This window comes from Microcaecilia unicolor, chromosome 6 (genome assembly GCF_901765095.1).
Source record: "Microcaecilia unicolor chromosome 6, aMicUni1.1, whole genome shotgun sequence".
Classification (NCBI taxonomy): Eukaryota; Metazoa; Chordata; class Amphibia; order Gymnophiona; family Siphonopidae; genus Microcaecilia; species Microcaecilia unicolor.
Window position 1 is genome coordinate 18,412,515 of NC_044036.1, and position 12,808 is coordinate 18,425,322.

Below are 12,808 nucleotides of genomic sequence, written 5' to 3' on the forward strand. Positions count from 1 at the left end.
ATAAAGCCTTGAAGATTGCAGCACAGACTGTCTAAAGGTAATCCTCAGTTTCAGAGAAGCTCAGTTTCCAACTGGCTTAGGAACTATCCCAATGATAGATCAGGAGCTGCCTGGTTAGGCGACCATACATCCACTGGAGAAATACTGAGTGTTCTACGGTTGCATGGGATGAATTATGAAGAACTATTTTCTCTCTCTGTCTCCATCTGCTGGTCAATGGACATAACCCACAATTTCTGGTCTGGTCAGATGCTAAGGAATAGCACTGATGCACTATTTCATTATGTCAAAATGTATCCTAAGATTCACTAACATAAGGCATTTCAATAGAGTGGAGAAGTACCTAGTAGTTATAGTGCAGTGGAATGAGAATCAGGGATGACAAGTTCAAAAGCAATGGATGCTCCTTGCAACACTGGGCATATCACAACCCTCTATTGCCTCAGATAGAAATTTACATTAAGTCCACCAGGGATAGGGAAATACATTTGTTAGTACCTAAAATGCCTTCAAGGAAGATTACTGCAAACGCATGAGCTAAATCCAAAACTAAATTTTTAATGGTTTAGAGAGAGAGAATGGGGTCTGGGAGAGTGTTTAATTTCTAATAGATCAGGAAGTGAAGTGGTATGCTGCTCCCAGGGAAAAAAGCTACCAACCACCTCTTTAGGTATTAACTTTCTATTAAAAACACAGTTTGCAAGGTTCAACACTAGCTACATATTCACTTTCATAGTAATACAGGGTTAAATGACTTGAAGGTCACAAGGAGAATCAACAGGATTCAAAACCCTGGCTCCAGTCTCGCTGCTTTAACCGTAGGCTAGTACAGAGTATAAATGTTTGTACTTACGTTCTGACAGAAGCATTCTTGGAAACTTCATTGAAAAAGCCCATTTCAGCATTATGGAGCTCTGCACTTAGCTCAAACAGGATAGGTTGTCTGTCTGATGGTTCAACATTCTGAAACAAAATCATAGATATATACAGAAGATGTACAAAATCTTTTTACAGAGATATAGATCCAGAGTGCAATTTTCAGAAATGTGCACTCTGATGCAAAGTCTACAGATATTTTTCCTCATGGATTCTGTACCAGTTCTCAAAGTACACGTGTAGATTCCCTTCCAAAACTGGAGAATGAAGTACCTGCAAAATACATGCTGCCTTTTACTGGAAGTACTTTTTCTAACAAACACGCATAGTTTTGAGAACACAGAAATCACATCCGTTGCCTTTTCTTGCCTCAGGAATGCTTTCAGAATTAAGTGTGCACTGTGAAATATGCACACCTTCACATTTTCAGAAGGGTGTTTTCCAGTGGTACTTCGTATTAGTAAATGGATACTGAAAATTGCCCTCAAAAGGAAACAGAAAAGCCATCAGAAGATAATCACTTAAGAAACAGCCATCTATGCAGTGCTCCTCTTTCCTTAATAATCAGGACTGTTACCCTTGTAGTCACAGACCAAAAAGCATGAGCTGCTTATGCAGTATTATGATGCATTTACACACAACTGCAGTTTAGACAAGGAGACAGGAATGAACAATTCTGTTTTGGAATTCTCTAGAAGCAGTTGTCACAGAACACCTTGCCACTTGAAGGTGCTAACCCTGCGGCCACCTACAGGGTCTGTCCCAGCTCAGCTCAGGTCTGCCTGCACCTGGGCATATGCTCTACACTAGTACTTTCCTCTCACCGATTGGGTCTTAACCACCTCTGGTGAACCTCCCACTCAAGTTATTTCTAGGTTACTGGGCCACATTCTAGTGGTCCCACGATTCCTAGAAAAAACTCACAGACCCAACATACAAACCACCAGGTCTCTTAAGTCAGTCCAGACAAGCAGAGTCAAACTAAAAAATGTATTGCCATAAAAAAACATTGAGCAGTGAACTATAAAAACAGATGGAAAATAAGAGGTAACAACTGAATCAGGATCAATTGTAAAACTATCTAAATGTATTATCACTACCTGGATAATGTCTGGGAAGTACAGGAAATATAGTTGCTCACAGGGTCTTAGTAAAGAGGTCTTTCTCTCTACTTCCAACTTCTACACCACACTTCTCATTCTTCAGAAAGGATTTGCATTGGGTTCTCTAAAAGTTCAGGTTGTGACTTTTGCCTGTTTCAGAGACCGACTACAGAAGATGTCTCTTGTGGAAAGCGGGCTGCTTGTGGCATCCCTTTCATACACTGTGTTCAGAGTGGAACCTTAATTTAGTCCTTTGGGCTCTTCGGAAGCCTCCTTTTGAGCCACTCCAGAAGGCCGCCTTGAAAGATCTTACGCTAAAGACAGCGTTCTTGGTGGTTGTTGCATTGTCATGTAGGGTTTCGTAGCTTCAGCCTCCCTTGTTGGGAGCTCTTTCTCTGCTTTTCAGAGGCCGAGGTCTCCCTGCATGCAGTTTTTCTTCTGAAAGTGGTATCAGCATTTCATCTCAACCAATACATAAGTATTGCCATACTGGGTTAAACCGAAGGTCCATCAAGCCCAGCATTCTGTTTCCAACAGTGGCCAATGCAGATCACAAGTATCTGGCAAGATCCAAAACAGTACAATACATTTTATGCTGCTTATCCTAGAAATAAGTAGTGGATTTCCTCCAAGTCCATTTTAATAATGGTCTATGGACTTTTATTTTAGGAAGCCATCCAAATGTTTTTTAAACCCCGATAAGCTAACTGCTTTTACTACATTTCTGGTAAATTCCAGAGTTTAATTACACATTGAGTGAAGAAATATTCTCTCAGATTATTTTAAATGTACTACTTTGTAGCTTCATTGCGTGCCCCCTAATTTCTCAGCAGCCTTCGACACTGTGGATCATAATATCATGTTTACAAGACTGGCAGAAACAGGTGGCACAGTACTTACTTGGTTCAAAATCCTATCAGATAGACAGCAATCAGTTCTGTTCAGCAACAGCATATCATCACCTTGGGCACTGAACTATGGGGTGCCACATGGATTCATACTGTCTCCTATTTTATTTAATATCTACCTCAAGCCTCTGGCTGAGCTACTTCGGTCAATGGACACAAAATTCTACATCTATGCTGATGCTCATACCCACTGAACGCAATCTACCCACAGTGAGTAAAATGGCTGCCTGCCTAACCGCAACTCAGGAATGGACAAACAACAAACTTTACATGAACCCAAATAAAACAGAGATTCTTTGGATACCAAACACAAGTGGACAAATACCTGGCTTCAAACAACCTTTTGGGAAGTATGAACTCCCCCTAAAATCACAGGTCAGGAATCTTGGGATACTGCTAGTCTCATCACTCACACTGATCCTACAAATTCAAACAACCTTCAAAAATGGTCTCTCCTCTACGGCAACTACGAAATCTCTCTCCGTACATTAAAAAGATGAATTTGACCACAGTGGTCCATGACATGATAATATCATAACTAAACTACTGTAAAGCCCTGTACACTGGCCAAACCAAAAAGAGTTTGTATCAGCTCTAATTCAGAATGCTACAGCACGACTGATAGAAGGCTGCAAGTGGTGGGACCACATCACAAACTTCCTGCAAAAGCTACACTGGCTACCAGTACCTTACAGGGCTAAATTTAAAACTATGTTTGATTTTAAAGGTCCTCAGACAAAATGGGTCAGGGTACTTAAAGAATAAGTTAACCCTTTACACACCTTTAAGACCTCTAAGGTCCTCTAAAAGGATCATCACTATCTGTACCTTTGTCAAAAGAAATTGTACAATGTGATACCCGCCAGCGAGCCTTCTCAGGGGAAGCCCCCATGCTCTGGAATTTACTCCAAGAGGGGCTATGTGTAACTCGAGACTACCTCTACTTTAGGAAGCAGGTGAAAGCCTGGTTCTTCTCCCAAGCCTTTAATACATAGGGTGACTGACTATACACTCATTCTGCACCTGGACTAGCTTGCTACACACACTGTAACTTAGATCAGTTCCTTATCTTTTGCAGGCTACCGGGGGGAGGGGGGGGGGGGGCGGCGTGTGATTCAGAAGATAGAGGCACACAGGGATCGAGTAATCCTGGTGGTGCCGGATTAGCCCCGCAGGCTTTGGTATGCTGATCTTCAGCGCCTTCTGGTCGGCTCTACGCTCAAGCTTCCATAGTCGCAGGATCTCCTGGTCCTGGTCTTTAGATTGTACACCTGTCTTTTAGATTGTAAGCTCCTTGAGCAGGGACTGTCCTTCCATGTTAAAATTGTACAGCGCTGCGTAACCCTAGTAGCGCTTTAGAAATGTTAAGTAGTAGTAGTAGTAGCTTAACTATAATGAACTTGCCTTGAGTTTAACTAACCATCAAATTATTCTACCTGACTCTGTATCACTCGTCTTGTTCCCATCGTAAGCCGTATTGTAGAAAATCTTTAGCATCATATCTAAATTAGTTGAATGTTCTAATTCTGCTTATTAGGTGTATCACTAGCATTATGCTAACATTGTATTATATCTCTGGTATTTGAATTCCAGTGCTGTTAAATGTGTATATTTTTGATACTGTTTCATGGTAGTTCTGTTATTAGGTTTCAACTTAACTCTTTTCAAATTTACCTCATTTATTGTATTTATGTTTATTCTTGATTATACTATTGTTATGCTGTTAACAATATACGTTTTATGTTAAACTGTACCTATTGTACACCATCTTGGGTGAATCTTTTCATAAAGGTGGTTAATAAATCTCGAAGATTCTACCTGACACTGAACTAGAGTGACATGATGAGAAAGTGTCTAACATCTCTGCCTTCTCCTCTAGCAGCCGCTTACCGGAGCTATGTCTGGCTGCCTGGGCTAAGGAAGCGATAAGATTCTCTTTCCAGATTAGCTCGCCATCCCAAACAACTGTAGCTGAAAGAAGGAGCTTTTCATCTATTCAAAGATCAGCAAAGAAGCAAGTCTCAGGATGAGATTTCAGTTTTACTTCTACAGTGAGTTCAGACTTGTATATTTCTCAGCACCGACAAATTATTGCTTAAATAAAACATACATTATTGACACAATCAGGCTTATTTTCGAAAGAGAAGGGCGCCCATTTTTCGACACAAATCAGGAGATAGGCGTCCTTCTCCCAGGGTCTCCCAAATCGGCATAATCGAAAGCCGATTTTGTGCGTCCTCAACTGCTTTCCGTTGCGGGGACGACCAAAGTTCACGGGGGCGCGTTGGAAGCATAGCGAAGGCGGGACTGGGGCATGCCTAACACATGGGCATCCTCGACCGATAATGGAAAAAGAAGGGCTTCCCTGACGAACACTTGGCCGACTTTACTTGGTCCATTTTTTATCACTAAGCCTCAGAAAGGTGCCCGAACTGACCAAATGACCACCAGAGGGAATTGGGGATGACCTCCTGTTACTCCCCCAGTGGTCACCAACCCCCTCCACCCTAAAAAAAAAAACTTTTGAAATATTTTTTGCCAGCCTCAAATCCAGCTCCGTGACAGCAGTATGCAGTCCCTGGATCAGTTTTAGTGGGTGCAGTGCACTTTCAGGCAGGCGGACCGAGGCCCATCACTCCCTACCTGTTACACTTATGGTGGTAAATGTGAGCCCTTCAAAACCCACCAGAAACCCACTGTACCCACATGTAGGTGCCCCCCCTTCATCTCTCAGGGCTATGGTAGTGTTGTACAGTTGTGGGGAGTGGGTTTTAGGGGGGGTTGGGGAACTATGTACCTGGGACCAACTTATGAAGTCCACTGCAGTGCCCCTAGGGTGCTCTGTTGGTGTCCTGATATGTCAGGGGGACCAGTGCATTATATACAGTGGTGGAAATAAGTATTTGATCCCTTGCTGATTTTGTAAGTTTGCCCACTGACAAAGACATGAGCAGCCCATAATTGAAGGGTAGGTTATTGGTAACAGTGAGAGATAGCACATCACAAATTAAATCCGGAAAATCACATTGTGGAAAGTATATGAATTTATTTGCATTCTGCAGAGGGAAATAAGTATTTAATCCCTCTGGCAAATAAGACCTAATACTTGGTGGCAAAACCCTTGTTGGCAAGCACAGCGGTCAGACGTCTTCTGTAGTTGATGATGAGGTTTGCACACATGTCAGGAGGAATTTTGGTCCACTCCTCTTTGCAGATCATCTCTAAATCATTAAGAGTTCTGGGCTGTCGCTTGGCAACTCGCAGCTTCAGCTCCCTCCATAAGTTTTCAATGGGATTAAGGTCTGGTGACTGGCTAGGCCACTCCATGACCCTAATGTGCTTCTTCCTGAGCCACTCCTTTGTTGCCTTGGCTGTATGTTTTGGGTCATTGTCGTGCTGGAAGACCCAGCCACGACCCATTTTTAAGGCCCTGGCGGAGGGAAGGAGGTTGTCACTCAGAATTGTACGGTACATGGCCCCATCCATTCTCCCATTGATGCGGTGAAGTAGTCCTGTGCCCTTAGCAGAGAAACACCCCCAAAACATAACATTTCCACCTCCATGCTTGACAGTGGGGACGGTGTTCTTTGGGTCATAGGCAGCATTTCTCTTCCTCCAAACACGGCGAGTTGAGTTCATGCCAAAGAGCTCAATTTTTGTCTCATCTGACCACAGCACCTTCTCCCAATCACTCTCGGCATCATCCAGGTGTTCACTGGCAACTTCAGACGGGCCGTCACATGTGCCTTCCGGAGCAGGGGGGACCTTGCGGGCACTGCAGGATTGCAATCCGTTATGTCGTAATGTGTTACCAATGGTTTTCGTGGTGACAGTGGTCCCAGCTGCCTTGAGATCATTGACAAGTTCCCCCCTTGTAGTTGTAGGCTGATTTCTAACCTTCCTCATGATCAAGGATACCCCACGAGGTGAGATTTTGCGTGGAGCCCCAGATCTTTGTCGATTGACAGTCATTTTGTACTTCTTCCATTTTCTTACTATGGCACCAACAGTTGTCTCCTTCTCGCCCAGCGTCTTACTGATGGTTTTGTAGCCCATTCCAGCCTTGTGCAGGTGTATGATCTTGTCCCTGACATCCTTAGACAGCTCCTTGCTCTTGGCCATTTTGTAGAGGTTAGAGTCTGACTGATTCACTGAGTCTGTGGACAGGTGTCTTTCATACAGGTGACCATTGCCGACAGCTGTCTGTCATGCAGGTAACGAGTTGATTTGGAGCATCTACCTGGTCTGTAGGGGCCAGATCTCTTACTGGTTGGTGGGGGATCAAATACTTATTTCCCTCTGCAGAATGCAAATAAATTCATATACTTTCCACAATGTGATTTTCCGGATTTAATTTGTGATGTGCTATCTCTCACTGTTACCAATAACCTACCCTTCAATTATGGGCTGCTCATGTCTTTGTCAGTGGGCAAACTTACAAAATCAGCAAGGGATCAAATACTTATTTCCACCACTGTATGCTGGCTCCTCCGACGACCAAATGGCTTGCATTAGGACATTTTTTACATGGACGTCTTTGGTTTCAAAAATAGCCGTAAGTCAGAAACGTCCATGTCTAGGGACGACCAAATCTTGGGATGTCCAAATTTAAGGATTTGGATGTCTCTGACGGTATTTTTGAAGCGAAAGATGGACGTCCATCTTGTTTCAAAAATACGGTTTTCCCAGCCCCTAGATTTCCCCATTTTGCAAGGACGTCCAAATCGCAATTTGGACGTCCCTTTCGAAAATGCCCCTCTGTCTCATTAATCCATGCTTTTGAATATGCTCTGTAATTTTGTTCTTTATAATAGTCTCTACCATTTTGCCTGGCACCGAGGTCAGACTCACCTGTCTATAATTTCCCAGGTCTCCTTTGGAACATTTTTTTTTTTTTTTTTTTTTTTAAATTGGTGTTACATTGGCCACCCTCTAATCTTCCACTACCACGCTCTATTTTAAGGATAAATTACATATTACTAACATTAGCTCTGCAAGTTCATTTTTCAGTTCTATCAGTACTCTGGGATGAATACCATCCGGTCCAGGAGATTTGCTACTCTTCAGTTTGTAGAACTGTCCCATTACATCCTCCAGGTTTACAGAGAATTCATTAAGTTTCTCCGACTTGTCAGCTTCGAATACCATTTCTGGCACCCCACCTAAATCTCCTCGATGAAGACTGAAGCAAACAATTCAATTAAACTCTCCGTTATGGCTTTGTCTTCCCTGATCGCTCCTTTTGCTCCTCGGTCATCTAGCGGTCCAACCAATTCTTTTGCCTGCTTCCTGCTTTTAATATACCTAAAAAAAAAAAAAAATCCTCCCAGTGCATGTATTTGGGGATGTTGATCTATATGTATAATCTGAGGCCCATTCCTCCTTCGGCCTGAGGAATGTACACTCAGAATACATTGATTCTTCTAAGTTACCTCATGGGTATGAAGGAGAATTTTTTGGGGTTCATTCATCCGATTTCTTCAGACCTTTAAGAGGACAGTTTACAATTCCAAAGCTGTAGTAGTATGAAAATTACCAATGCATTGTCCAGTGTTACTTTCAGTCTTCTGTAATATTCTCTACTGATTTTTTTTTTCAGCGATTTATGCTCGACTGGCATTCCTTCCTCCACTTTATCCCACCAGTCAGCAGAGGGTCATTTTCTGTTTTGCTCAATTTTCCTCTGTCCGGGCCAAAAATCATCTGAGAAGCTTCATATTACATGAGAATTGTTCTGCTAATTTTTGGTCACTGGAACAATACAGCATCAAGTTATGTACCAACAGTAAGTGTGATGTAAGCTCTGGATTGTTACCATCTTTAGGATAGGCCTAAACCTGTAGCCCAAGGAATTAATAGAAGTGCTCAGTAGATTAACTGCCAAACGAAAAGAAGTGACCAAGCCTTCCTGACATTTTCCCTTGTTGAATCTTAATGTTAGCAATGAAACTGTCCCATCTTCATACTTCAGAAGGAGTTTAGTATATGCCACATTTTCATGGCAAACTTAACGTACTCAAACCAGGTTTCATTTTGTACATTTTAAGGCAATTTATTAATTACTTTATCTAGGAATGTGGGATCGTGTCAAAGGTTCTTATAGATAAATCAATGCTATACTGAGATTTCTGCTCTTTTTACCACTAGGCACAATTGCTTTTATTAGTATTAATCAGTCTTTGGTTCCACAGGGTCTCCTTTTATTGCCCTTCTGCTCTATTGCCATGCTGCTATTGGACAGTCAATATGATGCTATACTTTTGTCAGCATCTAATGCACTGAATATAGGTAGAAACATTATGGGTCTTTAACTTTTGGAAACATTACTTGATCTTACTTTCAGTATAGTGATTTATTGTGCTTTAAAACACTGTCAATCTGATAAGCACTTCAATTACACAAAAATCCTTAAAGTTATAATCATATGTCTGAATCATCTATATAAGAGAGTCTCTGAAAAGATTTTGATCAGGACTCCATATATGAATGGCAAAAAAAAAAAGTGATTTTTCTTTTTTTTTTTTTGGGGGGGGGGGGGGGGGGGGGGCTGTGAGTTGGAATTGTTGATTTTCATTTTTTTTTTGTACCAATCTACACCATGGAAGGTATTTTTTTTTTCCATAATATGCATTATACAGGAACTACTTACTTGGAAAAGACGTATTGCTTCATTGCCAGTTAACAGCTGAATGTCTAACTCTTTATATCCACTGCAAGGAAGACATTCATAAAATTCAGGCTCTTTGTGTGTTAGCGAATACAGAACTATGAGGAAATGCCCAGACTCTGAAAGCACCCTATTGGAGGAAAAAAAAAAAAAAGCTTTTGATAGAAAGTTACCATTTTGGATTAAAACCTAAATATGTAATAACTGTAGCAGATTCTTTTGAAACTAAGAACAGATACTGTTTCTGATAAAATATGTAGCTCTAGAGTGCCCCACATCTAAACAGAGATAAAACATGCTATGAACATCGATAATCAGACAGCAATAAAATGAAATCCTTTCAGGACCAGCAGGGCGGCAAAAGCATTATAAGACCTCTAGACAGTCGTATGGCAGACTCCAGACATGTCCTTACTAGCACTTATAATACTATACTTTATTCTGCTACTTTCCAAAATATGGTTCAGTATGGATTAAAAAAAAAAAAAAAAAAGATACTAGACCATTTCTGGGAAATATAAAATGTCTACCAGATTAATTCAGAAATTTCTGGAAGAAGGTGGTCTTCAATTCTTTCCTGAATTTCAAATATTGAGCTACCTAACAATAAGAGAAAGCAAGTTCTAATAGAAAGCTGCCTGATAGAAACATGAAGATTAAAAAAAAAAAAAAAAGATTTCCTTGCACCAATAGAAAACATAACATCAATGTTAAACCTTTCCTGAGGAAGAACATATAATCAGCTGGTATATATTACTTGGGGTTAAGCCATAAAAAAAATTCTATAAATTAATGAATGCGTTTTAATCACCACCCTGGCATGTTACAGAGAGCCAATGCAAATCTCTTAGCAAAGAGGCGACTCAAAGGTTTTGGCTCTAAATATTAGCCTTGTGGCTACATTTTGCTATGTTTGTAGGGGTTTCTGCAATTTTAAGTTTTATTAAGAATTTACTATTCAGCCTAACGGGAACTACCATCTAGGAGACATACAGTCTAAATTAAAACCCTTTAGTGTCCAATGTTCCCATCAATCTGTTCCCATATGGCTTATTACGGGAACATTGGACACTAAAGGGTTAAAAAAGGATTCGATTGTTGGACTAGATGACACGCAATAGGGGAAAGAGGGGAGAACTCCATTTCATGATAGGAAACCAGAGGGGAGTGGAATAGTACTAAAGGTACTCTGCACCTGTATCAAGACTCTCAGAGATTCCACCTATTCCATAAGCATGTTACTAGTATAGTGGGATAATCATAAGATGTTCAAGAAAGTAACCTGAAAAAGGAAGGTCTTTAGTTTGGATTTGAATGTGTCTAAAGAGGAACACCGGTGTAAATGAGTAGGTAATGAATTCTAAAGTTCCAGAGTTTGACATGAAAAAATAGCATGTTGAGTATGTTGAAGGTGAATTTCCCTGTATGTAGGCAAGTTAAGGCATTCAAGTTGTATAGATCTGAAGAAAACAGGGAGCATGCTAGAGTGGCTCATCAGAAGTGCGAATCTTGAATACTAACTGTAAGATTTTGTGTGTGATGCGATGTGTAATAGGTAACCACTACTACTACTAAACATTTCTAGAGCGCTACTAGGGTTACGCAGCGCTATACAAAATAAACAAAGAAGGACGGTCCCTGCTCAAATGAGCTTACAATCTAAAGAACGAAATGTCAAGTTGGGCAGTCTAGATTTCCTGGGTAGAGGTGTAGAGGTTAGGTGCCAAAGGCGACATTGAAGAGGTGGGCTTTAAGCAGAGATTTGAAGATGGGGAGGTAGGGGGCCTGACGTATGGGCTCGGGGAGTTTGTTCCACGCGTGGGGTGAAGCGAGGCAGAAAGGGCAGAGCCTGGAGTTGGCGGTGGTGGAGAAGGGTACTGAAAGGAGGGATCTGTCTTGAGAGCGGAGGTTTCGGGTAGGAACGTAAGGGGAGATGAGGGTTGAGAGGTAAAGAGGGGCAGCAGATCAAGTACATTTGTAGGTTAGTAGCAGAAGCTTGAATTGAATGCAGTACCTGATCGGAAGCCAATGAAGTGACTTGAGGAGAGGGGTGATATGAGTGTATCGGTTCAGGCGGAAGATAAGACATGAGGCAGAGTTCTGAACGGACTAAAGGGGGGATAGGTGGCTAAGTGGGAGACCAGTGAGGAGTAGGTTGCAGTAGTCAAGGCGAGAAGTAACGAGAGAGTGGATGAGAGTTCGGGTGGTGTGCTCGGAGAGGAAAGGGCGGATTTTGCTAATGTTATAGAGGAAGAAGCGACAGGTCTTGGCTATCTGCTGGATGTGCGGAGAGAAGGAGAGGGAGGAGTCGAAGATGACACCGAGGTTGTGGGCAGATGAGACGGGGACGATGAGGGTGTTATCAACTGAGATAGAGAGTGGAGGTAGAGGAGAAGTATTTTTGAGGTGAGGCATGACTTGATCAATTTTTTTTTTTTTTTTTTGAAGGCCATTGATGATTTTGATAGCTGTGTTTTGGACAATCTGTAGTCTGTGATGTTCTTTAAGTCGAAGACCCATGTATAAAGAATCACAGTAGTCATTTCTATGAAACCAGGTGGTGGTAACCTGTTTAGTGTTGATAATTGAAATTTAAGTTGGTGAAGAGAGCAGAGTGGGTAGAGAATCTCAATATCATCTGCATACATGAATGTGTTAAAAAGCCAAGACTATGTTGTTATGTAAGAAGGGGAGCAAGAAAGATGTTAAATAGTGTGGGAGAGAGTATTGAACCATGGAGAACTCCAGAAGAAAATGTCAATGGGTCGGAGGGAGTATCATTAGAGTGAACTATGTTGCGTCTTATTTAGGTATGAGACAAACCAATCAAAAGCTATTCCTGTTACCCCCTAAGTCGCCTACCTGGTCGAGAAGGATTGTGTGATTAACAAGGTTGAATGCAGCAGGAAGTTCTAAGAATACCAGAAGAACTGGCTCAGATTTGTCTAGATACGTACAAATAAGCATGGAAATCCCTAGCATTGCTGTTTCTGTACAACAACATCTGAAACCTGCCTGGTTTGGATATAATGTATTGATTTTAGCAATGAAGTCTGAAAGTGGTGAATGGACGATATGATCGATAATTTTAGCTAGAAATGGAAGATTTGCAGCTGGTCAATAATTTGTGGTATCGGAGGGTGAATTAGTTAGTTACTTAATTTTTGGACACACTGAGGCTAGCTTCAGCTCAGATGGGACCTGTCCAGATGTAAGGGTTTCACTAATCATGGATAGAAGAAAAGGCAGAAAAT

The 12,808-nt window shown here is 41.5% G+C and overlaps 1 protein-coding gene across 2 annotated transcripts in view; it reads right to left on the reverse strand.

The window, feature by feature from the left end:
* Positions 1-12,808, reverse strand: part of STIL (STIL centriolar assembly protein) — a 114,182-nt gene that overhangs the window by 43,715 nt on the left and 57,659 nt on the right. For both annotated transcript variants that reach the window (XM_030206557.1, XM_030206556.1), the window contains 2 exons: positions 9,537-9,684; positions 854-963 (listed from right to left, as the gene is read on the reverse strand). In XM_030206557.1, the coding sequence (XP_030062417.1) occupies positions 854-963; positions 9,537-9,684 (258 nt within the window). The remainder of the gene's footprint in view (positions 1-853; positions 964-9,536; positions 9,685-12,808) is intronic.